Source organism: Rutilus rutilus, assembly GCF_951802725.1.
Source record: "Rutilus rutilus genome assembly, chromosome: 12".
NCBI classification, from domain to species: domain Eukaryota; kingdom Metazoa; phylum Chordata; class Actinopteri; order Cypriniformes; family Leuciscidae; genus Rutilus; species Rutilus rutilus.
The window spans coordinates 9632737-9659809 of record NC_140217.1 but is presented as its reverse complement, the minus strand read 5'-3'; the positions used below and the strand labels follow the sequence as shown (position 1 = coordinate 9659809).

Here is a 27073-nt window from a genome sequence, read left to right as displayed (position 1 = left end):
GCTCCTTGGAAAAAATGAAATGTAATATTGTAGTAGTTATAAACAAAGGTTTATTTTTAGTTCAGATTAACATTTGAGGCAATTGTATTCATAATGTCAAAATTAAACTGACGTAATGTTACTTGAAGGCATACTATTCCTGCCAAACTTCCATGGTTGCAGTTAGTGTTACTACAGTAAATCCATGGTGAATGTTGCTGATCTGTGGACACTGGATAGTTCATTCATGGCACAATGTTTCTTCCTGGTTTCCACGTCAGCGCTGTTTGATCCGTTAATAACGGAGAAATGTGAATGTTTCTCACTAGATCTCGCAGCGATGTTATTACTTCTGTGGCGAATTCAAATGCTTTCTTTACTGGATCATTAGAGCTGTGTAGTAACAGTGTCGCATGATCACGATCGGCTCGCGCTGCTTTGGCCCAAACTGATAAACGGTCCTTCAACCACACAATAACGAGCAGTTTCGTTCCGCTTGGCATTACGTTTGCCATTTGATGTTGGGCAATGTTGTGGTCGCGCCGGCGTCTCTTACATTATGAGCGCGCTTGCCACGCACAACGCGCCTACATTTGAAATAACACAATTTTTATTAATATAAACAATATATCGATATATATACGATATGTCAAAATCCATATCGTGTTTAAAAAATATCTAGATATATTTTAAATATCGAGATATCGCCCACCCCTAATTGCAGCACCTCTCTATCCAGTCTGGCTCGTGCCATGCCAATTTCGATGAAGCATCTCCTTCTGAAATACGAAATGTGCTGTGATTGGTTAGTTAGCACAGTGTGTTATGATTGGCAGCGCTTAGCGCGTGTTCGGTAAATGCTCCGCCCCCCAATAACAGCAAGTTCTTCTTTAGTGTAAATATTAACGATGGCGTCAATTTCAAACCAATTCAAGCTTGATTCAGATCCTGACAATGTTAACGAACAAGAGGATAGTGCAGAATGGTTTTCATGCACAGACTTTGCAAACACAGATTTCACAGGAATTCTCAGAGTGGTATATATATTTTTTTTTTGTAATTTTAAAATGCATTATAGATACGACGTTATCCACCATTTAATTGTGATATTTGTTGGAAAATTAAGGTAATAAACAGTAATCGATCACAAAACCATGGCTAATTTTCCTAAGGAGGTCCTTTGAACCGTTTTACAAAAGCGAGAGCTTACAAAAGCTACAGAAAACAAGCTGTTCTCCATAAAATGTGCAGCACACAGATAAACGTTTGGGTTTTAATGTTCAGGAACAGTGTTTAAAATAAGTTTCATCCACTCTAAGTTTGTCAGCCTTAGGAAGGTCAAACAAATGAGTTTCGGAAACGACATAGCGAAAACACTGTCTTCTATAATCCAGCTCAGCCACGCTTTGTCCCTTTTTTGCATATTTCGTGGGTGGTGATTATGACTTCTACTCATAATGAGTAACATTATGACTTCATAAGATCCGGAAAAATTGCGTTGTAGTCCACCTCTGACCTGCCTGTACTGAGAGAGCCTGGATACTCAGATAAGCTGACAGATCCATTCTGCTATTTTCGAATCAAGTGGAGGTTTGGTAGACGGGCTGGTATTTCCTTCCATTGTCTGAGAGACGTGTCAGTGTGGACAGCTGCCGTGTGGACACATGGAATGGACTCATGAAGGACAGTGGCACACTAGTTTCCCTCTTATTTTGAGTTGTTTATAGCAACTGGTCTTTCCTTGCCTACTAAGGTCTTTCAGTTTTGCTTCAGTTTGTGCTGTTAAATGTATTTTTATTTCACATTTAATGGATTGTGTGAGTGAGTGGCGTGCAACAGTTTACAGTGTGCGGGTACTGCTGGCACTCACTGTTTCTTTATTTATTTGTTTATATGCCTAAGACCAGGCAGCAGAGCGTTAATTAGATGTGGAATGTGGGAACTTCATCAACCAATTCCTCCTGTCATGAGGTGGCAACTCACACATACATAAAATGAATAGGGAGGGGGTTTTGTTTTCCATTGTGTTAGTTGTTGGTGACTTGTTTAAATTACTCACCCAAAGAATTGTGGTGTTGACCAGATCTTCTTCTTTTAACAATTGCTATAAGTTACCATATATACATTGTGTTTCTAAATGTGCTCTTCAATAACTTTGTGTTTCTGCAGGAACAAAAGACCGCAGTAAAGGTTGGAATTATACCATGTTTAAGGCAGTGCTAAAGAAAGGTCGAGAGGGAGGAGGAAGAGCTGGCAAAAGAGAAGCAGGTACAGTATGCTTCTTTATGGCCAGAAGGAAGGAAAGTATTAATAAAGCGTTGCTGACACCTATTGAACTGTTCTTTGCTTTTGGCTATTGTGTGCATGCTTAATTTAATTGCATAATTGGCTTATGGCCTCCAAAGAGATTTACAGAGAGGTCGTTGGGATTGGCTAAATGAGATTTAGGTTTTTCTTTTTCTTATTCCAGCTCAGGCTGTGGCTTGTCACTGCTTTATACTCACGGGAAAATGATCTGGACTGAAAATTCCAGATCAGGAAACACACTCATACTCATGTACTATGTAACTTTTGGCCCTCTAGCAGTTAAAAAACAAAACTGCATGCATTTTGCGGAAGAACATTGTTTTGGTTGTGCTTCTGCTCTGCGTGTCTGTGCGGATGAATATTTATCATACTTCTCGTAAAACATTCACTACTTATGAGATATAACCAGTTTAGATGGGAATGATCTCAAGCTGACTAGCTGAAGAAGTTGAAAATACATTCCAGCACAGCACTACAACAACCACAATGAAATGACCCTTCACAATAGATAATGCTTTACAATGAACTCTGTTATAGAGCTACATATGGCAATATATCTGTTTAATAAAATATCTTACTCGCTTATTGAGTATAATAAAAACGCCATCTCCGTGTCACTTTTACAACATTTCAAATCCCTGTTTTTGCCATCTCCGAAAGCCAAGCCAATGTTGGTTCTTGTTTTATTACGAGCTCTGTGACTGTCGTGTTCTTTTTTAAACTGGTGATTCTTCAGATGTTTGAGATTTAGCCGCTCCATGTCAACCTTTCTTACTCATTGTGACAAGACAACTAACCTATGCCACTCTCACATCATACACGTCTCAAAGTAGCCGGAGCAACTTTATTTCTATTTACAGATATGACGAGACATGCACGGGCCGGTGACGCATGGGTACACAATTTCCTGCGAAAACCATTCCGACTGGTCTAAAATATAAACACTCATAATAGGCTTACCATAGTATATCAGGGTAAGACAAAAAAAAAAATTGAGTCGGGTTCCTAAATTAATATTCAGTTTTTTTTAATTAGATTAAATTCTTTAATATATTTGACAATATCAAATTTTGAAATCTATATTCTCTAAAAATGTAAATCACAAATCTACTTTTCTTATTAATGCATCAAGGAGAGCTAAGTACAGAACTCAAAATGGACTACTTTTACAGTTGTCACTATGGACAAAGTCCCTTTAAGACAAGTCATTTTACTCGGCGGCCATCTTTGAAACGTCTCTCGGGCATGCAAGTGCAACTCCTATGTTTTTGAATGGGGAAACATCAAATTCTCCAAAACTGTTCGCCAAGCTTACGATTAAATTTCATATTTGAAATCACCAATGAAATCTGACAACAACTGTCTCATAAATTGTTTCCAACGCTCAAATCATGACTGAAAACAAAATTTCTGGGCTGGATCAAGCTCATGCGCAGTGGAAGCGCGCATCTGACTCTTTATATAGGAACCGGAGCTTCTAACTGCAACTGCAGTGACACGATGACTTTACCAATCGGCAATCGGCTCTTATTTAGAAGGCGGGACTTAATCCGCCATATTGAGCGTTTCACTTTTCCCCATTCAAAACAATATGAGTGATTTGTCTTGTGTTATATTATAGTCTTTGCTTTGTACTACTTTTACTGTAGTTTATTTTTTAAATTATTTTATTAAATTTTTGTCGTTTTGTAGCTTACCTACCCAATCCCCCATTCACTTTCATTTTATTAAAAAGACTAGGCGGGATGTTCTTCAAAAAATTGTATTGTCTTCCACGAAAGTCGTATGGATTTTGAATGACATGAGGGTAAATTACAGACTTTTTTTTATAGAATATTTTGGATGAATATTAATTTGAAAGTCTTTCACTCTTATGTCACTCTCTTCCACTGCGACAAAAGAGTCATTACATCATTGATGTCACGTTACCATGAATGATACCCATTTCCACACGATCGCACTGGTTTCCGCTCGGGCTTCTTGCTGAATTCAGCACCATCGCTGGCCCGATACCTCTCTCCCAATGGAGCCTCTCAATGGAGCAGTGTTCCAATTAACCTCATTCATCTCTGCTTCACTCACTTAAGTATGTCAAGACAAGTTTGAGAGCTGCCAAACAAACACTACCTGACCCACATACAAGAAACTTTTCATCTGCTAATCTAACTCAAAGTCTTGTTTCTAAGGAAGAAGACTGCAAATAAATGATTTCCCTTGTATATCCTCCTCTCTTGAATGTAGTTGATTGTCACTTTGTTCATTCTCTGATGGGCAAATCTGCTCTACTAATATCGGTGAACTCCCTCAGGTTCTCATACTGACAGCCAATGAAGTCTCTGTCGGTTAGAGGCAACACTCGTGTGTCCTCTGAAGAGGCATATTGCTCATGAAGTATTTACAACACCTTATGTTAGCTGCAGGGGGATGGAGAGAGTTATCCAGCACACATGACAGATCAGACGCCACTAATACACTCTGCAGTGACACTTTTTGAGGCGGATCATCTGCCTGGGAGCTCTGTTCTCAGTCACAATAGTCATAAAGAGCACCAGATACACAATTAGTGTGGTCACAAGAGGCCTTTCTGGTGTCAAATATCACCATTTTTATTCTGTAAAATATGTTGTCATTTGTCTTCGAAGATGCTGGATTTCAGAAAGCCGCACATGTGATTACTTTTCTCAATTGCTAAGACGCAAACTGTGTAACACATTTTTCAAAACTATAGAAAACGCAATTGTACAAACTTTAAGACAATCACACTATTTGAAACAATCATCTTTAATCTAATTCAAACTTTGCCTTCGAATGACTCGCACAAACATTGAACGTGCAGATAAAAATAAATAACACTCGTTGCGTATTGTGAGATGTACAGTATTAAAATCAATATGACCTCTTTTCAACCATAAACAATGAAAGTGTTTTTTCAGAGGAACTGTTGTACTTTTTGAACTTTGCATTGCAACATACTACTACACTACTGTTCAAAAGTTTAGGGTCCTAAGATTTTATGTTTTTGAAAGTCTCTTATGCTGTATAAGGCTGCATTTATATAATCAAAAATGAACACACTATTGAAACATTTCCAGAATGTACTGTACAGTAACTTCAGCTTGAGAACTTAATACTATTAAATATTTAGCAAATATTCACCCATGAGTTTAAAATGGTTTGTATAAAGAATGTTGTTCTTGTACATGGAAGTAGCCATGGTGTGCCTAATGTTCTCAAATATAATAAAGATAATAATAATAATATTCTCATAATATCCTCATAAATTACTGATTTGGAATGCTGTACAGAAATGGTACACAGAAGACCCGTCTAACAATTGATTCCAATGGAGTTTGACATTTGCCTGTTGCTAAGCTATTGACACAAAGTATAAAAATATGTACCACATACAAAAATTGAATAAAATAGTCAATTTTTAATAAGATTGACAGCTTTTTTTGATACTCTGCACCATTGAATGACATTTAAAATTGACATTTTCCATTGACTCTATACACCATTTTCACTGAAAATTGACACTGCTTGTTGCAATGCATTCTAAGTTTGCCTTTTCAGTGAAGTATACCGTATATGCAGCTCTGAAAGAATATATATTTGAAGAAAGCATAATTAACAACCTTAAAATGCTTTTTTGGAAGTCAGCTATTGTCCCCGAATTTGTGTGATCTTGCGAAGTTGATGTTGTTTTAAACACATATTGCATAGAGAGACCCCCTACCAAACTGAGGTTAAGTGCTTGCTCAGTGGAGATGGTTCATGGATCCAAACCAGCTCGGATGTATAACTACTACTGTAGTTTGTTTGTCTGCTACTAGTAAGGGTGGAACTAGCATCTTAGATGAACAAACACTATTTTTCTCAACATAGTGACTCTGTGATAGGCCCAAACCTCCTAAAATCAGTCTATCAATGAGCACATTCTACTGTTTTATAATTTATCTCTGTTTTTGTCTCTTTTTTTCTTCTCTCTTGCTCCTTTTTTGTTTGAGCTCTTTAATCCCCAAGAACAGACTTTGGTGGGGATTTCTGCTTTCATGGATTGACCCTTTTTCATTTGGAATGTCAGATTGAAGTATTCTCCTGCCTTTGAACTGAGGCCTTGTAAAGGTCGGATCAGGAAGGATTTAGATTTAAAAACAGGGCTCTGTTTGATGCTGGGTTACAGAGCAGTGTGATACAGCGTGACTCTGGCCTGAGACGTTGAGTTTACAACATATGTGTGTGAGTTTTTACTGTCCTCACGTATAAATCTCCAGGAGTAGAGTGACGTTTAGAAAGTTGATCCATCTGCATTGTGTGTGTCAGCATCAGGATAAGGTTTATAGTTTGAGGCCAGTTTTGTGTGTGTGTGCGCACACATGTTACAGAAGGTTTCTCTGTGTTATCTCAGCTGCTCTGGTGTCCAGTTTCTCCTTACTCAGCAGGGGCTCCTCATGTTATTTAGAAGAATCAGACTGTTTATATAGACACACAAGATTCTATCCACCTATTAGAAACACACTTACATACAGATTTTAATTGTAAATTTAAATTGAGTATTGAAAATTTGCATTTACAACTTTTTCATTTATTGCAAACATGCATGACTTGCTTCATTTTGCATAACTTTAAAAATAGCTATTTTGAAGACCAGATATGAAGTCCAGGCTGCTCTTTTCCTTACAAGGAAAAGGAAAGTGAATGATAACATATTTTACAGTCCTGTTCCTCATGTACATACTATGTACTTATAGTAATTACAATAACTGGGTAATAACTATGTACTAACACTGAACCTGCCCCTAAACCTAACCTTAACCCATGTAGTTACCTTATATCATCCAACACTTTCTTATGGAAGTACACTAAGTCATGTACTGTAAAATCACTGAGCTGAATTGTCTGCATCATTACTCTAATCTTCATTATTACGTGATCAATCCTAAATCATATTCTAAGATAGTTGTGGAAACCTTGATCCTTTGATCCTCCCTTTGAATTCTATAATGAATAGAAAGTTAATTTATTTGAAATCTATAGAAATCTTTTGTAACATTATAAGTGTCTTCACTGTCGTTTTTGCTGAATAAAAGTATTAATTTCATCAAAACAAAAATATTACTGACTCCAAATTGACTTGACTTACTGACTTGAACGATAGTGTATTTGTGAGGAAAAGACCAAGATGTAAACGTTATTCGCTCTAAATCTTGCACTCAACTGTAGTTTTTAAATCTCTTGTTCAGGAGGTTAATGGAATTTATAACAAACCTGAAACCTTTTGGACATCAGCCCAAATCTTTAGATGTTATGTTAGAGATCATTTGCATTCTTTTTCAGAATGTTTTTGAGAAATGTTGGCTAATTAAAAACTGCTGCTTTCTGAACGGTATGATTAGCTTGCACCAAAGAGGGAGTGTATCACTTGATAGTGATCTTCTCTGAGATTGTGTGTCTGAATTCAAGTAACACAAGGCTTATTCTCATTACCAAAAACACAGCTGGCCATGCTTTCAGATGTGAGCTAATCATGGATAACATTCTTTCAAATGCTTAAGCAGTTCCAGTGGTGATATAGGTCACCTAGTGAATTTCAGGCTAATCTGACATTTATACTATGGCCTAAATGTCAGGTAAACACATGAAGCACGTGCTACACTGAATGTGTTCTGGAGTCAGCAACCTCCTGGACTGCTGCTGGGATTCTGCCGTCAGGTAGAGAATTAGGATACAGGAAATGTAGAAAATGTGAGAGCAAAAGATAAAAGTGAAGCTAAATTTCTAAAGGATGCTGATGCTTAATCACAGTTTAAGTTGCGGTAGGTTAGGGATGATTGATTCTATCTGGCTAAAAACTCCAAGATGTTGTCATCCATCTGTGTTTTTGGTTTAGGGATAAATACACTTGTTAACCATTTCCTTCTGCATTATATTAGTCATCGGCCAATCTGTTCTCACTCGGTATACAGTAGAGTTTAAAGTTGTGCTGTTCAGAAAACAGCATGTTTCTTGAGCAGGAAGAATATATAGATTTTTTACTCTTGTAAATTAAGCATAATTTGTGAAAAGCCCCCTCCCCCAACACACATCTGATTTAGGTTATTTAATTAGTGAATAAGAAAAAGAAATAGTGCATAATCTTAAACGGGGTTTTAATTTATTTATTTTTTTACATCAGATTTCTTTTTTTCTTTTTTCTTTTAATTCAAAATCCTGAAATTGTTTATTTTCAGGTTTTAGTACATTTTAAATAAATGTTTTAATATATTTTTAAAATGTAATTTATTCCTGTGAAGGCGAAGCTTAATTTTCAGTATTATTACTCTGGTATCACATGATCCTTCAGAAATCATTCTAATATGCTGATTTGCTGCTCAAGAAACATTTCTTATTATCATCAATGTTAAAAACAGTTGTGCTGCTTAATATTTTTGTAGAAACAGTCTGTATTTTTTTTTTTTTTTTTGGATTCTTTGAATAGAAAGTTCAAATTTGGCATTTAATTGAAATATTATAATAAATAAATAAATAAATTTATTTATAATAAATAAATAAATAAAAATATAAATATATATAAATACACACACATATATATATATATATATATATATATATATATATATATATATATATATAATATTATTATTATTATTATTATTATTATTTTTATTTATTTTTATTTTTTTATTTTTTTAATAAAATACATCTTAACATTTGTATTTAATTTATTGTGTAATTTAATGCATCATTGCTGAATAGAAGTTAATTAATTTCTTTAAAAAAAATCTGTGACCACGAACCTGAATGGCAATGAATATAAATATGTAAATTTGCCATTTAAACAAAAACGACAAGAATGTTTGTTGACCTCCTCTCCTTTATAATTAGTACTTATATGTTTATATAGGCTATAAAACATTACAGAGACACAAGACTACATTTCCCTGGTTTCCATTATCTCATATCTGCTAAATTGTCATGAAAATAGTATTGGAGTAAACTACAATCTGAATATTTCTTTGTGAGTTTCACCCATAGCCTTGTTTCCCTTCCTTTCTTATTGTTGTCTTCCTACTTCTGTCCTTGCCTGTGATGTTTTTGAATTTCCTGTCTGAAGAGATGTTCTTTGTAGTTCTAGATGGTACCATCAGGGGTTAAAGTCTATTGTCCTTGTTTTCCTCTTTTGTATATTTTCAATCCTTGTCCTTGTGTTGTTTTTCTTCTCAAGTTTCTCCAAAAGTCACTTCAGTCAATCGCTGTTTCTTATGGGGATGCTGAACTCATGAAAACGCCAGCATACCTGATTTACGCCACGTGCACATTAAGCGTCCATTTTCAACAGCATGGATGTTTTTTGGTTTTTTTTCTCTCTGGTTCAGTCTGTCCACATTTGACTAAATATAGGACTCAGCAAGGCCTCCGTCCAGCTCCAAACCCTCATTTCGACTGAATTTATATTCTGATAAATATTTGATGTCTGATGAATGGAGTCTCTGGTCGGTATTTTGGTCAGGCCTTAGTGTTATGAATGCAGGGCTGTAATTATGTCAGAGCTCTCTGGAGTAGACTGTCATTAGTCAGACTTGATTTGCTGGGCTGCATTAAGAGGCGACCGACCACGATTCTCCAATAAAAGGGAAGAAGAAAGCCATGGCAGCAAATTTTCCACCCTATGGCCAATGTCACATAGTCTCAACACTGGAGTGAAACTTTATACTCAGGTCAAGTATTATTTGAATGTTGATTTGAACTGGAATGAAAAACATCACTTTTTAAGAAGTAAAATGGCCCAAAAAAAACCCCAAAGTACAAGAAGAAAGGTCTTTCTACAACAAAATTTAATCATCAACAAAGCTATATGTATGATATAATCTAACGTTGAGACATCAAAACATCTTATTTTTTGTTATTTTTATTCTTTAAAAGTGAATTAAACTGAATGCACTGTATTTTGAGAGTAAGAAATATATTGATCTATTTAGAGGCAAATATCTATCCGTACATTTAAAATTTGAGGAATCTTGGTTGTCTACAAAATGTCATAAAATCAATTGTGAATTTATTTGTTATTATCTATTAACACTTAACAGAATCAAAAACAATTCTGGAATTGGACACTTAATGGATACCGTTATAGAATTAAATTTGATTCCTCTTATCGATTCCTTTTGTGTGCCTTTTTATATGACTTTAAACCATTCAAGAGCAAGACTCGCATGCTGTTTTCTAAACTGCACACATATCCAAAGTGTGTGAACAGAAAGCCGCCTCTCATACTGAATAGTGCGTGATACTAAACTGAGTTCTCTTCCGCGTCTTTTTGCACTTGAACGGACAAATACAAACAAAATATCAAAATATCCTTGTAAACAAAGTCAGTTATGTCTTAAGTGAACGAAGTGACAGCAGCCTAATATTCATGCTGCCATCTCTATAATAAACAATAAAAGACAAAGAGAAAATTCACTCGCTGTTTTTGACTGAATAACTTTGGTTAACTATATTTGTATTTTATCTATAAAGTGCAGTGTTATTTTACATTTGATTACAGTTTCTGTGAATACCTGGAAATCTTAAAACACTGCATTTCAATCTTTGTTTAGTTGTATTTATTTGTGATTGCTAATTGGTTTATTTGTACTTTTTTAATTACTGAGTGTTTACTTGTCTTAATAATGCTTAAAATGTATATTAGTTAGGCTAGTTGTTTTTACTATGGTATTTTTTAAACCAAAGACAAAAGTACCTTGTGTGATTTCTGTTCATTGTATTCAGCTACAATGACATGTTTTGTAATAAAACTTAGAATAAATGTGAATATAATTTTTATTTAATTGTTTTACCTTATTGGAATCGAAATTAGGAATCAATAAGAATTGGAATCGTTAAAATTCAAATGATTCCCAAGCTACCCAACCCTAAGTAACAGCAACAAGAATGTAACGGTAGATGTAGATTCACATTTCACAAAATATCATTAACTTTATGATTAATATTATTTGATATTGGTCTATATTAAATTTCATTGTGTATGCTCATTTCCATTTAGATTAGGATTACCTTTTCCTTAAATTACTATATGTAATCTTCAAGTCTCAATATCCATATTTTAGTCATTTAGCAGACGCTTTTGTCCAAAGCGACTTACAAATTAGGACTAAATTAAGCGAGTCATCGTGAAGAGGCAAAAAAACAACGCAAGAAGTGCTCAAAATACAAAGTTCAGTCATTGTTCAGAGTAGCATAAGCGAGGACATAAAGGAAAAGGAAAGGTAGGATATAAAGGAAAAGGAAAGTGTTTTTTTGTTGTTGTTGTTTTTAGGATAAGTGCTCACGGAAGAGAAGGGTTTTCAGTTGTCTTTTGAATGTTGCCAGGGATTCTGCATTCCGGATGAGGGTGGGGAGAGCATTCCACCAGCATGGAACTGTGAATGAGAATGTTCTGGAAAGTGATTTTGTGGCTCTCTGTGATGGAACCACGAGACGTCGCTCGTTGACCGATCGTAGGTTTCTGGTAGGGATGTAGACTCGTAGGAGTGAGTGAAAGTAGGAGGGAACTGAGCCTGTGATAGATCTGTAAGCAAGCGTCAAAGCCTTGAACTTGATGCGAGCGGCGAGAGGTAGCCAGTGCAAAGTGATGAAGAGAGGAGTGACGTGGGCCCTTTTGGGCTCGTTGAAGACAAGACGAGCTGCAGTGTTCTGATTCATTTGTAGAGGTTTAGTTGCACATGATGGCACATGATATTTTATACTGTACATAATATTGTAATGCCTACATTTACTTTGTAAAACTATTAGTTTCATTTCTAATGTTTCTAATGTCACCTAGAATTTTAAATCCATGTATCCTGAAAAAATAAATGTTTTAGACGGCCTTAGACAACCAGGCCGTTCCGAATTCTTTAAAGAACCACAGTCATGAACGTGTACGTATTATGCATTACTGTGTGTTGTAAATGAAATGGCTGAAAAAAACTTATAGCTTTACAAATAAATGTCCCCACAAAGATGGCAATATCCAAAATCCTTGTCCTTGTGGGGCAATATTTTGATCCCATGATAAAAAAACAGCTTGTAAATCATACTAAGTGATGTTTTTTGAAAATGTAAACATGCAGAAATGTGATGGGTAGGGTTAGGATTGGGGATAGAATATACAGTTTGTACAGTATAAAAATCATTGTCTATATGGAAAGTCCCCGTAAAACATGGAAACCCAACGTGTGTGTGTGTGTGTGCGCACTTTGCCTTTATGTAAATCTATAACCTCTTACATTACTAAGTAGGAATTCGTTTGTTTTCAGGAGGAAAAACTTGTCATCAAGTTACCTTGCTCTTCTTTGTATTGTATTGTTGTTGTTGTTGTTGTTGTTGTTTTTTTTGTTGTTTTTTTGTAAAGCTGTGAATTAATATCCATCCTGTTTTTTTAACTTTCATGTGCAGACAGTAGTTTACAGTTTGTCTTTGCCCATAAATCTTTCTCCAAATGGACTGCAGGGATGTCCTCTTGATAATATGGCAGGCTGTACTATGAAAAGCTGCATTTCTGTTGGCATTTTGTTTAAAACCAGTATAGTTTTGGCGAGATCAACAGTAAATCCTGTTGCGGTGAGAGGAACTTCAGGCCCTTGTATGTTTGCTTTGGAATGTTAAAAGGGCTTAAATTATTCTCAGCTTTCTTCGAAAGGGTTTATTATAGGAGGAGAAAGATATATAGTATTACTGTTGGTCATAAGACAGTCTTAGTAGTTTGTCTGTATGTTTTTATAGTGGTTTTGAAGGCTTGGATACAAAAAGCCATTGGTAACGATATCTAGCTAATTCGATTTCTGACGTCCAGCTGGAACGCTGCAGAGCTTTTGTGAGGTTCACCACTCATACAGTAAATTAATCTGATTTAAGACTGAGGGTTTAAGAGACTCAAAGTCCTAAATGTTCAGTGTTTATTATTATGGTTGAATAAGTGACTCATGTTGAACAGATCACTCATACAGGATTCTGTGCATTTGCAGGGGTCATGAATTGAGAAATCCAATTTTCCTTGATCTTTTGACACATAAGAGGTCATTGTTCTATAGAAATATCCTGCAAGTTCCAGAACCCAAAACTTCCTAATTTGTCCGAAAACTAGTTTTTATTGAAACCAAGCTGCCAAAATGACTCGTTTCGTATTTTGTCACATCATAGTGCGATTAAAGACGGCCTCTGCAGAAGAACATCAACGCCTACTTCTACATCATTGTCTCTTCAGCTCCTCCCACCTATTTGTGCATGTCATGTAGTGGTGAATACAAGACAGATGCAAATACAGAATTACTCAAGCAACAAACTGATAGAGATGCCTTTGAGGATTACAAGATGTTTTGCAGTGCTATGTTTTGTAGAAACAATCTTTGCATTGCCTTCCTTGTAATCTTAACATTAAAGGGGGGGTGAAACACTCAGTTTCAGTCAATCTCATGTTAATCTTGAGTACCTATAGAGTAGTATTGCATCCTTCATATCTCCAAAAAGTCTTTAGTTTTATTATATTTATAAAAGAAAGATAGGCTGTACCGAGTCTTTCCGGAAAAAAACGAGCGGCTGGAGGCATGCCGTGTGGGCGGAGCTAAAGAATCACGAGCGCCGTGTTTACTTGCTGTGCTTACGCGCCGATAGCTAACAACACACAGACATTTGAAGCAGTTTTACTCACCGCCAACGCACGACCGTGAACCTTTATCATTGGGACTGCTCCATCCTTAACCATTAGACGATCTGCAAATCCGGCGTCGAACTGGGCCTTGTTTATAAAACAATCATCATCGAAATGCAGGGAACAAACAAGAACACTCCGTTGATGCTCTGGAAAAACTAACTCCATCCACTGGTCCCTTAACGCTGGGTTCTTTGGGAAATCTGTGCAGGGTTGTCTTGCCCTGGCAACTTCTCTAAAGCCGAGCACAGCGCTTTGATGGGCGTACTGCTTTCGCTCTCTCGCTCTGGTCTACGGGTGCGCGCGCGCCCTTCCGAGAGAAGTGCCCTTAGGACCCGTATAAGGAAATTCCGCCCCACCTGACGTCACACATGCCCATACTCGAAAAAAACTTTCCGAAACTTGTGACAAACCGGAAGGAGTATTTTTGGCACAGAAATACTCCATCAAACGTACAACTTAATTTTTGAAACTTTGTCCATGTTTAGCATGGGAATCCAACTCTTTAACAGTGTAAAAAACTCAGTATGCATGAAATAGCATTTCACCCCCCCTTTAAGATTAGCATTTAACATAAAGAAGGCTGGATGAACTTTATTTTTAACAAAGTTCCAGATGGTGTCAATAAGACACTGTTCATTTGTTTGCTTAATTTTACTTCAGATTCATTTTTAAACAAGACACCTTTTGGTGAAGGCTTTTCAGAGAGACAATAAAATAAAAGATGATGCAGTGCAGACTATATGTCATCAAGTTACTATTGTAACTACTGTAATAGTTACTATGTGTCACTATTGCTTTGTTTGTTATAGAACAGTGGTATTCAAATGGTGTACACAATTGACCGTTCGCAAAGACCCGCCCCCTTTAGTTACTGTTGCTATGTCAGACAAGCCACGCCACTCTCACGCCACACCATGTTCTCACGCAGTGAAAAATACATCACGCATGATCGCGGAGCAGAGAGGACACTGACAACGCGCTGACAGACAGGACAGACCAGGCTGCTTTTGATATGAAACAAAGTCTCAACTTTCAAATTTGGTCATTTAAAAAAAAAAAAACAGTAAATACCGTTTGTGGCTCTTTAATTTGTCTAACAGATCGTAGAGTCTCAGTTAAAGCTGCTCGTGAACCGATCATCTCTTCCTTCTAGTTAATTTATAGCAGCAAATAAACATGATTGAACATCAGAAGGAATGTTGTTTTAACCATGAAAAGACGTCAGTACACTCTGTTTTTCAAATCCTCCAACGTTAATCTACTAAAACTCCTGACTGCTTTGTCGGACATAAATGGCGGATTCGGTTGATGGCGGATTATGATTGGTCAGATCGCCTGCAAATCAAACTCCCTGCGATGGGTCAATTGTGCCATTTTACCGTTTCGACAGATTAAAGTGAGCAGCGCATCGAAACAACGGAGCGCTTCACACCTCAAGTGCTCAGGGTCGTTTACGGTAATAAACTTTCGGCGCTTCATCTTCTTAATATTATTATCTAGAGCCAACGCCCTTAATTCAAACCCTTTTCGCTCTGTGCGCGTTGCTTCTCTCTTCCGCTAAATACGTAGAGTGCCACATTAAGAGCTGCAGATGACTCAGTTATTTTAACAGCAATAACCAGAAACATTAGCCTGGCTAACGTCAGACCTCTTTCTCATTGAGACGTGGTCTGGGAACCACATGTTCATTTTCTCGTATTTAAGGCATGGTTTACGAATGCCCAGAGCCGTTTATTGGGCGATACGAATGTCTATCAAATGCGCCTGTACGTAGCTTATAGCCAATCGTTTCAATTATACCAGATAAAGTATGTAGAGCGACAGAAATTCGACGAGGAGGAAGACGAAATAAACTTGCGTTCTAAACTACTTAGAACACTGTCTAAGGCTGCATCGAAAGGTAACTTCACGTCTGCTGCCATGTTGGATCCATAGATATAAACAAACTGCTTCGGTGTGTCGCATAGACGTCGTCATCGTCTTGCTGCTCCCTCCCCGTTCTGTGATTGGTTCCCTTTTTGAGGGGAAAATCTGGTCCATGGTGTCCAGGCTGCCTAGCAGCGTGAATAAAATCGCGCTGCGCTCAAGGCAGCATGGGGAAACCCAGGCTACAGAAACATGGTGAGCAGCAAAATAAATACATTTGCTAAAACGCAGAAAATGAGAACTAATACAATTATTTGTATGTCTATCTTAACTTTTTATACCTATTAATTCATCAATTTGGGAGAGATATTTACTTTTTTGGTAAATATTGGTAAAAATTCTTAGACATCACTGCTTTGGCTCGTGGGGCCCAAGATTGTCATCTTTGATGACTATTTTGAGTGTATAGGATTGTTTCTTTGACAAAGTACTACTGCTGACCAGATGGAAATGTATAGCCTATCTGTTCCAAAAAAGTATTGTCCGGACCTCCTCTGGAAAGAAAATATAGAGGCCGGACCTCTTGGAACTAATTGAATGCCCCTGTTATAGATGAGTATTTATACTAGGCATCCTTAAATAGAGGACCGTGGTCCTGTTCCAGACCCTGGCTTGGTTCCAACTGGACCACGAGACAAAGTGAACACCATTTCTACAGTTTAAATTGAGCAGCATGTCAAAACAAGGGAGCTGTTCGCACCACAACCACTCAGGGTCGTTTATCGTAGACTTAATGACTGATTTATGTTCATCTGATGAAATATTGATGTTTTTTTTTTTTTTTTTATCTCAGATACCACTGCTATGGCTCTCGGGACCTAATATTCTCATCTTTAATGACTATTTTAGGATTTTTCTTTTACAAAGTACTACTGCTGAAAATATGTATGTACTGTAACTATTCCAAAAAGGTATTGTCCAAACCTCTGCTGGGAAGGAAATTTAGTCACCGGACCTCCTGAAACTTTAATTGAATACCCCTGATTTATACTGTAGCGCCGCAGTCAAACCGTGAATAGTTGTGATTTGCTGTTCTTTCCTTTGCTTCGGCATTTTTCGGGTTAATGCAGGGGATTCCCGGATACGGAAGAAAGCATATTCTCTATGTGCTTTCTTTTGTTATTGTTTAGATCTAAGCTATTCACTGTAATCCCGAGTAAAAGCTTCAGTGAGAGACATCTTCTGTTTTGTCATCAGTAAGACATTACAACACGTTTCATTTTATTTAAAACGCTACTCTGCAAATGACAAAGTATACCTTTTTCACATTGAAAAGGATGAACGATAGTCTATAAGAATGATGGTGCATTCATTCATAATTCCGTTTACTCAAAACACCGTAAGTTATCACTTGTCAATTATGACTGTGGTAACTCCAAGTATTTAAGTTTTATTTGCCACTACCAAGACTAATGAAGCATATGTAATATGTGTAAATGTTTCACATTGTTGGCAAATGTTTCAACTACGTAACAAGATATTTTTCAACTTTTGAAGTTTTCTAAACAATTCCACACATGTAATAGCAGGGACATTCAAAGTTATTTTAATATGCATAACTGTTACCTACTGTAATCATAACATTTACTTCCAAGTCTTGAATGCGACACGCCTATCAAAAGGGAGTGTTTCAAAGAGAGGGTCAAATACAGGATAGAAAATAGTCTATTACTTCTAAATTAGGATGACTTTTGATGTAAAAATCTTGATAACAATATAAGTTGACCTTAAAGAACATTTAAAAAAATGCAGTTCATGACCACAGTGTCTGACATGGTTCAATAAAGGATCCCTCCATTACGAGAGCCTACTCTACTCTGATTGGTCAGATGGCCCAGTTTGTTGTGATTGGTCTGCCGCTTACAGCACGTTGGAAACGAAACGTCCATTACCATCTGAAATTCAGCTCCCGGAGCTTCCTCAGCACTTTTATACACCGTAACGATGGCGTCTGATTTACTGTATTCGAGCCCTTATCTTTGGAAATGAATGAATGCAAAGTGGATTTGCTTTCACAGCGCAGAAAACAGCATCTTCTTGATATGTCGACAGCACAAACCAAACTCTTACCTAAGCCTCAGCTACGACTACAGTGTTTGAGGATGGGTCAAAGTTTTATTCATTGGCAGCCAATGAAGACCATAGATGGGCATTATGCAAATGTATTACAAACCTATGTAGTTTCGTGCAGGATGGAATACTGGAATTACTGATTCAAGCAGTTAAGAATCGGTTCTTTTTATTGCGGGACAATAACTCCATTTGTTGTGCACTTTGATCTTTAAAACCAACATTCACAAAACGCATAATATCCACTAATATCCAAAAAAACATAATAGGGGCACTTTAAAAATTGCAAAAAGTCTAATCAAGAATTTTGCCTTTCTCATTTTTGTTTAGGAAGTCAATCTCTCAGCCCCAGTTTCCATCACAGAGTTCAGGAAGAGGGGATTCTTCAGAATCATGGCAGTGGGCCACTCCCAGTCCAGCCGTACCCTGCAGAGGAGGTGCTGAGGCCGAGTTTGACCAGAGGAGTGTCCGTCTCCCTCCCTTCCTCCCCACTGCTCCCTCCCCGTCAACCCTATCTATCGCCCGTCCGGTCCAACAAGTCATCGGGTGCGTACGAGTCACTTTTTAACCATGACGCATCACACAAGCAATTTTAGGTGTCAAGTTGATTTGTTACGTACAGTACACATCCATTCATAGCTGATGAAATGTGCATTTTTACAATGTGAGATCAAGAATAGAATAAAGATAAAAAATATAAGTAGTAATCAGGGCTTGACATTAACTTTTTTTGCTCACCAGCCACTGGTTATCCAAGCATTTTTCAGCATTTTCTCTGGCCACAGTTTTGACATTGATACCATGGGGAAAAATACAGACATTTTTAATATTAGCTCTTATACTACAGGGCTGTTGAATGCTTGATTGGTTGACGAAAGTTCTAAGGCGTGCAATTATTTTCAGGGAAACGCACGGCTAAAGTAGTTCCAGCAGGTTTTGACCGCATTCCATATCACTCCGCGTAGTTAACTGTTATAACAGAAAATAGGATACAATTCATAACAAGAAAAAACACGCAGCCCCATGCGCTTGATCTGCCATTTTCGATGTCTAACTTCACAATCAATGGAAGCTTGGAGTTTTATTTAAAAAAAGTAAAGTATATAGTCCTATCTATAATCAATAGAAAATTTAACTGAATATATAAATAAATTGATAGTCCTGCTGCACAAGTTTTCATTATTATTGCAGATAATATAACAAACAAATAAATAATGATAGGCCTACTTGTTAAAAGGGCTTTGTGTTCAATTAATTAGGCTAGCCTACTGTCAATAATAAAAAATAAAACAAATGAATTAATATTAAATAAATTAAATAATATTGATGCACATGCTTTTCTGTCTCATTATTGCAATCTCTCTCTCTCTCTCTCTCTCTCTCTCTCTCTCTCTCTCTCTCTCTCTCTCTCTCTCTCTCTCTCTCTCTCTCTCTCTCTGTCTCTCTCTCTCTCTCTCTCTCTCTCTCTTTAATACTGCATTAATAACTGCATTAGTCTAGGTTTAGGGGGATATCTAAAATAAAAAAATATATAAAAAAAATTCAGCATTTCTCATTTTAGTTTAAGTGAAGCACTAAAATAACTAAAACCTGAAAACTATGTAGACATACAGTATGTTTTTTTAAAGCACAACAAAATTACTAAAACTTTAAATTACAATGAAACTGAAAATACATATAACATTTTATTCATTAACAAAAATGTATAGTATCTCAACAAAACTAAAATAATATTGGCTACAGTATGAAAGCAAAATACGGGAAAAGAAACATTAAAAGGTGTGTGTATATAGTCAAATTCAGCAGTATTTTAGAGCAAATTAGTAAATTAAATGTGTTGTGAAGTGAAATATTGGCTGCCCAGATTATTATTTTTTAAATATTATTTACATATTATAGATATTAATACATTTTACATTCGATTTTTGTACAACAAATAATGTTTATATGATGCTCAATGTTGAATCGGAGTCCTGAAGCAAAACCATTTAAGAACCACTGGTCTGTGCGACAACCAAACATTACTGAAGTATGTACTCAACAGAGGACTGCAAGGGCTGAGGGCAGCATATCATTTACCTGCTCCATGAAGATCAGAGCACAAATGTCAGGAGGGGGTACAGAGGGGTACAGTTGACTTTAGGATGAGTTTAGGTCAAGGCGAACTAGACCTTAAAATGCAGTCTCTCCCAAATGTGTGGTTCTATAACCTGTGCATATTTAGCTAGCTGCTATAGATTATTTGAGAACTAATGAATGAATCCGTATCATATACGGTGTATTATGTGTTACGTTATCATTGTGGTATTGTTAGCTCTTTGCTGATTCATACTGATAGCTGAGCTGAGAGCTGCCAATCACATGGGAGAGACTTGGCAGTTTCTTGGAACTTGGCAGGAACTCGCTCATTATTTTGGGCTGGCTACACACACACACCGATTGTTCTTCCCACAGTCTTGCACCTCAGGTTGTGTGATTTTTATACCCACATCAGCCCTATGTGCTGCTGAATTAAATCTGTTTTTAATTAGAGTGCTTTATAGAACACATTTTCTGTAAAAAATAAAGAAAAAATATTGTAACAAACGTTGCCATTAATCAAAATGATACATTCCTGATTGAATTTAGATCCATTCTAATGTAAAATGGAGCAATTTACAGCATTTACAATCATACTTTATAATATGTGATCTTGTTATCTGTCATAAATTTCCCCAAAGGGTCCTTAAAGTTTTTTTCTCTCCTGCTATAAGCATTTCCAATGGTAGATAATGTTAATGGCAGCATTCCTGTCCCTGCAAAGCTGTGTCTGTTCCTGTAGGTGGCGGTATAGACCACTTTTCAACATGAATTCAAAATGTGCACACTTGAGCTTATTTGTAGCTTATCTGAACCTTTATGCATATTTTTCCAAAAAGTTTATTATACATTTTTCATCAATTTTCACTGATGTCAATCAAGTCATTGTCACATTTTTCATATAAATATTAAATTGCACTAGGCAAAACGTCACTTCATGTGTAAACGCTGAGTCATGTTTATTTTAATACAAAGATAAAGCATTTTACAGACCAAACCTTTTTAGTTACTTACCTTATAGCAAACACTTTTCATCCACAGCATCATGCTGAATGCTGCAAGTAATTACTGTACATGACCCATCTGGAAACCTGTTGATAAGTGCCTAACTCCAGAATGTGGTTGTAATAGAGTCCAGTTCCTGAGTCAAACTTACCTTGATTTGATCCTACAGCCCTATAACCTCACAGATCGTTCGCTAATGTTTTCTTCCAAACAATCATTAAATATGTAAAGCAGTATTACCAGAGGTGCAAGAATAATCTGAAATGTCGAGGCAACACATTATAAATCTTTAGCTCAGCTCATGAATACTAATTAGGTGATAAACATCCAAACTGATTTTTGGGAATGCTTCTGCTATGTTGTAATTTCTCATTGGCTGCATTTATGATTGTGGCCCAACAAAACTCTTAAAATATAAATATTCTTTCTCAACATGTGTGTGGGGGATGAACTTGTAAGTGGGGACGACATGTCAGTTATAATGGTTGCTACAGCCCTGAATATTACTGCCAAATCTGAGCGCCAGTGGAGATATCTGTCCTTATTCATGTTTCAGGCTCCTGTCTGATGTTTGAGGCTTTGTTTGAGGAGCCGCTGTGAAGTTAAATGGAGGAAATGTTCTTGCTTGTCGAGCGAGGGCTGTGAATGAGCTGATTCAGCTGGCGGGTTAACCCTGAGACAGTATTTTCTAGTATTATAGACCAAATTCTAAACTATGATTATAGTTTGGGGTCAGTAATAGTTTTATTATAAGAAATGTAATAGTTTTATTCAGCAAGGATGCATTCAATTGATCAAACATGACAGTAAAGACTTTTACATTTCTACAAAATGTTCAATTTTAAAATAAATGCTGTTCTTTTGAACTTCCTATTCATCAAAGAATCCTGAAAAAAGATATATTATTGAACTGTTTTCAACACTGATGATAAAAAAGAAATGTTTCTTGAGCAGCAAATTAGCATATTAAAATGTTTTTTTGAAGGATCATGTGACACTAAAGACTGGAGTGATGATGCTGAAAATTCAGCTTTGCCATAACAGGAATAAATTACATTTTAATATTAATATTAAAATAGAAAACAGTTATTTTAAATTGCAATCATATTTCATAATATAACATTTCATAATATAACGTATTTTTTTTATCAAATAAATGAAGCCTTGGTGAGGAGAGACCTTTTTTCTTTCAAAAACATAAAAAAATGACCCCAAACTTTTGAACGGTAGTGTACAGTATTTACTTTGTCCATTTTTTAAATTTTACTCCTCATTTCTTTATTTTGCTCTTCATTTCTTTTATTTACTCAACTTCTTTGTCTATGTTCTAAGTGCTTTTCATGCTTTGGCAATGTTGCATATGTCGACAATCATGCCAATAAAGCTTGACTCTGACTCAGCTGACACAGGAGGAACTGCTCAGGGAGATTAAAATCATTACAGACTCCTCGTTTATTCTGGAATCTCTTTGGGAGTACAGGACAGCCGATCACAACCATCACACACACACACACACACACACACACACACACACACACACACACACACACACACACACACACACACACACACACAAGCAGATCCACACGCAGCTCTGCCCAGAGATTCAGATCGCCAGCCTCACAATCCCATCTGGAAAGACTTAACTGTCTCTGTGTATGTGCCTCTCTCTCTCTCTCTCTCTCTCTCTCTCTCTCTCTCTCTCTCTCTCTCTCTTTCTCTCTCTCTCTCTCTCTCTCTCTCTCTCTGTGTCTTTCTCTCATTTTTGCTCTGTCTCCAGGTTCAATCAGGACACCCAAATATGTGGAGAATCCTCGTGCTCCTGGAGATCCTATCACCTGTGCTCTGAGGAACAGGAAGAAGAACAATAGTGGTGAGTACTTGTGTGTGTGTGTGTGTGTGTGTGTGTGTATACCAGTAGGTCAGTTAAGAAATGTATACTTTATTATGAATGCTTTTATTTGTCTATTCATTGATCTTTGTGTGTGGGTCAGGTTTTGTTACAAGAATAGTAAAGGGATAACCAGACATGCATGAATAAATAAATATTGAATACATTCGTAATGAAAATGCATGTGTGAGGGTTAAGTTTTGGGGTAAGTTTAGGGAATATAAAATATAACAATCTCAATATAAAAACCATAGAATTCAATGGAAAGTCCCCACAAGTGTTTGAGTGAGATTTGCCCTTGTTGTAAGCTGAGGGATGGTGTTTTTAAGATGTGGGGAGTTACATGAATTTACTGCTGAGAGTTCAGTAAATCCAGCGGTCCATTAAACCGCATTCCTCCCTCCTTCTGTCTCTCCGTTTTACTTAGTATACTGTCACTGTTTAATACTGCCTTGTGTTTGCACAGTATGTGTTGGCGTGGCCATTGATTTGCTCTATCGGTCATTTTGGTGACGTGATGCTAGGATGGCAAAATTCAACTCTGCATTGTTAAATCTTATTGATTCCTGGAATGTGTGTGTGGCATTTGGAGGGTTACAGGTGAACACACAAAGAAACAGTGAAAAAGTTCTAGATTATTGTACTCATGCATACAGCTGCAGAGTGGAGTTGGACAGTGAAGTCCAAATGTTTAAAACCACTAGTTAACATGTTTTTATTTTATTTTTCCACCTAATTTAATACTATTTTGTTACAAATTATATTATTAGCATAAAGTAATTAAAAAAACATTAGTTAATCCTAGAATTTCCTAGTATTTTGTACTGAATGTGCAAGTTTTGCTTTAATGACAGAGCCAGAATTGCATGAAGCATGAAACCTGATGTTCTTCTCAGTATGACTTTTGCTTCAATGAAAGTAAGAATATCTGACATCTGTACAAAAATCACATGGTCAGTGTCATGTTTATATTTGATTAGTGACCTAGAAGTACCACACAACCTGAAATCTTCTTCAGCTTTTATCCTGCATGGTAGCAGGGTCCTCTTTTCTGGATCGCTTGCACCATTTGATGCGATCGTCGGCTTGATCTGGGTGGAAACCGGTAAGCTTGAGGTCGTTGTGCAGCGTGTCGATATTGAGGCAACACTATACCGCTGCCAAATGTCATCATTACAGACATGGTCGAAGCGCGTGATGCCGGAGATCCATCGCAGCATTTTCGTTTCCATGGCACAGAGGCGGCGTTCTACTTCTTTCATCACGGGCCAACACTCAGTGCCATAAAGAGCAACAGGACGAATTACGGTACGGTAAATCTTCGGCGGTCACTGGTCGTCCTATCGCAGATGCTGGTCGTCGTGCGCTATTACAGCCAGGCAGCGTTGACTCGCGCAGTGACTTTATGGGACTCGTGCAGACTTCCATCAACTGTGAATGTTGAGCCAAGATACTTGAATGTCTCGATACTTGGTAGGTCACACAACCTGAAAAAAAGTACAAACAGTAGGCTAATACTGTGAAATAGTATTATTTGAAATAACTGCTTTCTATTTTAATATATTTTTAAGATGTAATTTATTCCTGTGATGGCAACGCCAAAACACATGAAGACAGCCAGAGCAGAGTCTGCAAAGCATCATGAGAGACGACGTTAAATTACCTCATGCTCAAAGCACATAACGTTACAACAATGAAAAAAAGTGATATAAAGCAGCTGATTGGTTCCTGCTGTATCAGTAGCCAATGAGCTCACTGCTCAACCTTCAAATACTGGTCAGCATTTGCTGTAGCATTTGCAGCGTGCTTTTAGAAACCTCCTCCTCCCCCAGCTCCGCCTGTTTAGATCTGCTACGGGTAATTCATGTATGCTATATTGTGCATCAGCAGTCTTACTTGCTGACAGCAGCGTGCTGTGTATTGTATTGGCAGTAGCAAGTCCTTTACTTCCTCTGCAGCAGCTGCAATAACCAACAGCAGCAGTACAGATCTATTTCACCAAGACCAAACATATGAACATTGTCATATCCATTACAATGCCATACACTTTGAGAGTTGTCATGACAGAACTATGAAAAAAAAATCCCAGATTTTCTTAGTAGTCTCAGACATTTGCTCCCCACAGTACATAAACACAAACACACACATGCAAATATTACCATCTTAAAATAGAGTTTTTACAATTTATGGACGCACAAAACCGCACGCAGATGACAAATTCACAAACATTCTCTAATCAAGAGGCATTATTTTTGGACCATGTCCGAGACACCTCTGTTCTATTTTAGGAAATCATTATGGTTTCTTTGGCATTTCACTAATTGTATACATTGCTTCATAATTAATCATTTGTAGATGCACCAGTCACACCTCCACTGTTTGATGATGCAGATCGTGAGAGCGCACCAGATGCGGTGGCCAACTCCAGATGAACCTGCCGTACATGCAAATGAATGTTCTCCACGTCAGTGTTGGCCTAGATGACTTTGACTTTCAGCTCGAGGTTCATTGTCCTGACAGCTGTTCTATAAATTCACATTTGCCTTTCGTCCTCTCCCTCCACACCTGTGTGGACTACAAAACGGGCTCGAAATGGACTCGAGGTCACATTGATTTTCTTCACAGACCAGAGAACCGAGAATCATGGGAGACTGAGTAAATCAGGCTTTAGAAATACGCCACACACCCACCGTTCGCCTTCGAAACAGATGACTATGAAGTGCATTAGAGTCTGACTCTTCCTGTGTTAAAGGCAATTATTATCTCTATGTGCTCACTCACTGTTTCCTGAAAGGGCGAAAACAACCTTTGTGACGTCATTAGAGGGTGAGTGTACGGTTACTTACATCTGAGAGTCAGCTGGATTGCGGATTCACTTCCTTAGGCCAGAAACATGCTCTACGCAAGTATGCAGATGCAAATATTTGGCATGTAGTGCAAGTGTACAGTCCTATTATCCATACTTAATGTGCATTCTTGCATTACTTTGGCAGTAACATAAGCTTACAACCTTACACCAATCCACAACCTTAAACCAAGCTTATCAGTTTCCTTTAAGAAATTGCTGTTTTAAAATAACAAAAGGTAGCACTGGTACAAGGTTGACTAGCAGAGACCAGTGGCAAGTGAAATGCCATGTAAGCTTACAGTTACAGCACAGTCAAAATCCAGGAGACCAAGACTACTCAAATGTTTTCAGTCTTAGTGACCCTAGACACGTCCAAAAGCACACAGCTCATAGTGTAGTAGACTAATGCAGGGCTCTCGAATATTAGAGTTGCAGCCTTTCGTTTTGATTGAGCTGGCAAATCTCTATGGCAACATTGTGTCTGTTCACTCTGAGGCATGACCAGCGTTTTCCACTGATTTCTTCAGAGCATAATCTCCATGATTCAATTCTAATGAGCACTAATGATTTACCCAGCTCAGATCTTTCATCACAGGCCGATAATACCGCACCGCATCCCGCCGTTTACGCCATACCGCTGCCCGTTGCCTTCCCTGATTCGTGCTTTCTCCCCTGTTACATGTGTTTCAGACATTAGCTGCAAAAATAAACCTTGGATCGACAGGGCTGTAATTTAGATGTCACTTTGCAGGAAAAACTTTGTCTCGTTTGACCGAAAAAAAAAAATCGCCAGACTCGGCCAGGTCGGATTATGCCAGTTGCTGAAAAAGACACTTGGCCCAAGCGAATAAAGTTTAATGGGCCCTTCTTTTAATGGCAAGTGTGCATTGGCTCAAACAATTGCTAGCGTGGAGGCGTGCATGCTTTATAAAATTAACACATAAGATTAATGTCACAGAGTTATTTAATGAATCACTTGTTTTTGCTACTTCTCACGACATCACACATTCTGGCATCTACTACACTATGTAATTAATAAATTAATGTAACGTTTACAACAAAAAGTTGTTCTAAGGATTCGTGGGTGAAGTTGCTGTCAGTGTTGTAGGAAAACGTTTAATTTCAATGGTGGCACTGGGATAACATCAAAGTTAGAGCAACAAGATATAGCCTGTTATTACCCATGTGTGGGATCGTTTTGAAAAACCCATAATCAAGTTTGATGACAGTTTTATTAATAAGTGCTATCGCTGGAGATAAAAAGGCTACTTAT

The 27073-nt window shown here is 37.2% G+C and overlaps 1 protein-coding gene across 4 annotated transcripts in view; it reads left to right on the top strand.

The window, feature by feature from the left end:
- Positions 1–27073, top strand: part of tanc1a (tetratricopeptide repeat, ankyrin repeat and coiled-coil containing 1a) — a 76001-nt gene that overhangs the window by 7660 nt on the left and 41268 nt on the right. For all 4 annotated transcript variants that reach the window (XM_084425741.1, XM_084425743.1, XM_084425742.1 and 1 more), the window contains exons 2-4: positions 2149–2247; positions 18308–18523; positions 22842–22934. In XM_084425741.1, coding sequence (XP_084281867.1) covers positions 2184–2247; positions 18308–18523; positions 22842–22934 — 373 coding nt within the window. In that variant the 5' untranslated portion in view covers positions 2149–2183. The remainder of the gene's footprint in view (positions 1–2148; positions 2248–18307; positions 18524–22841; positions 22935–27073) is intronic.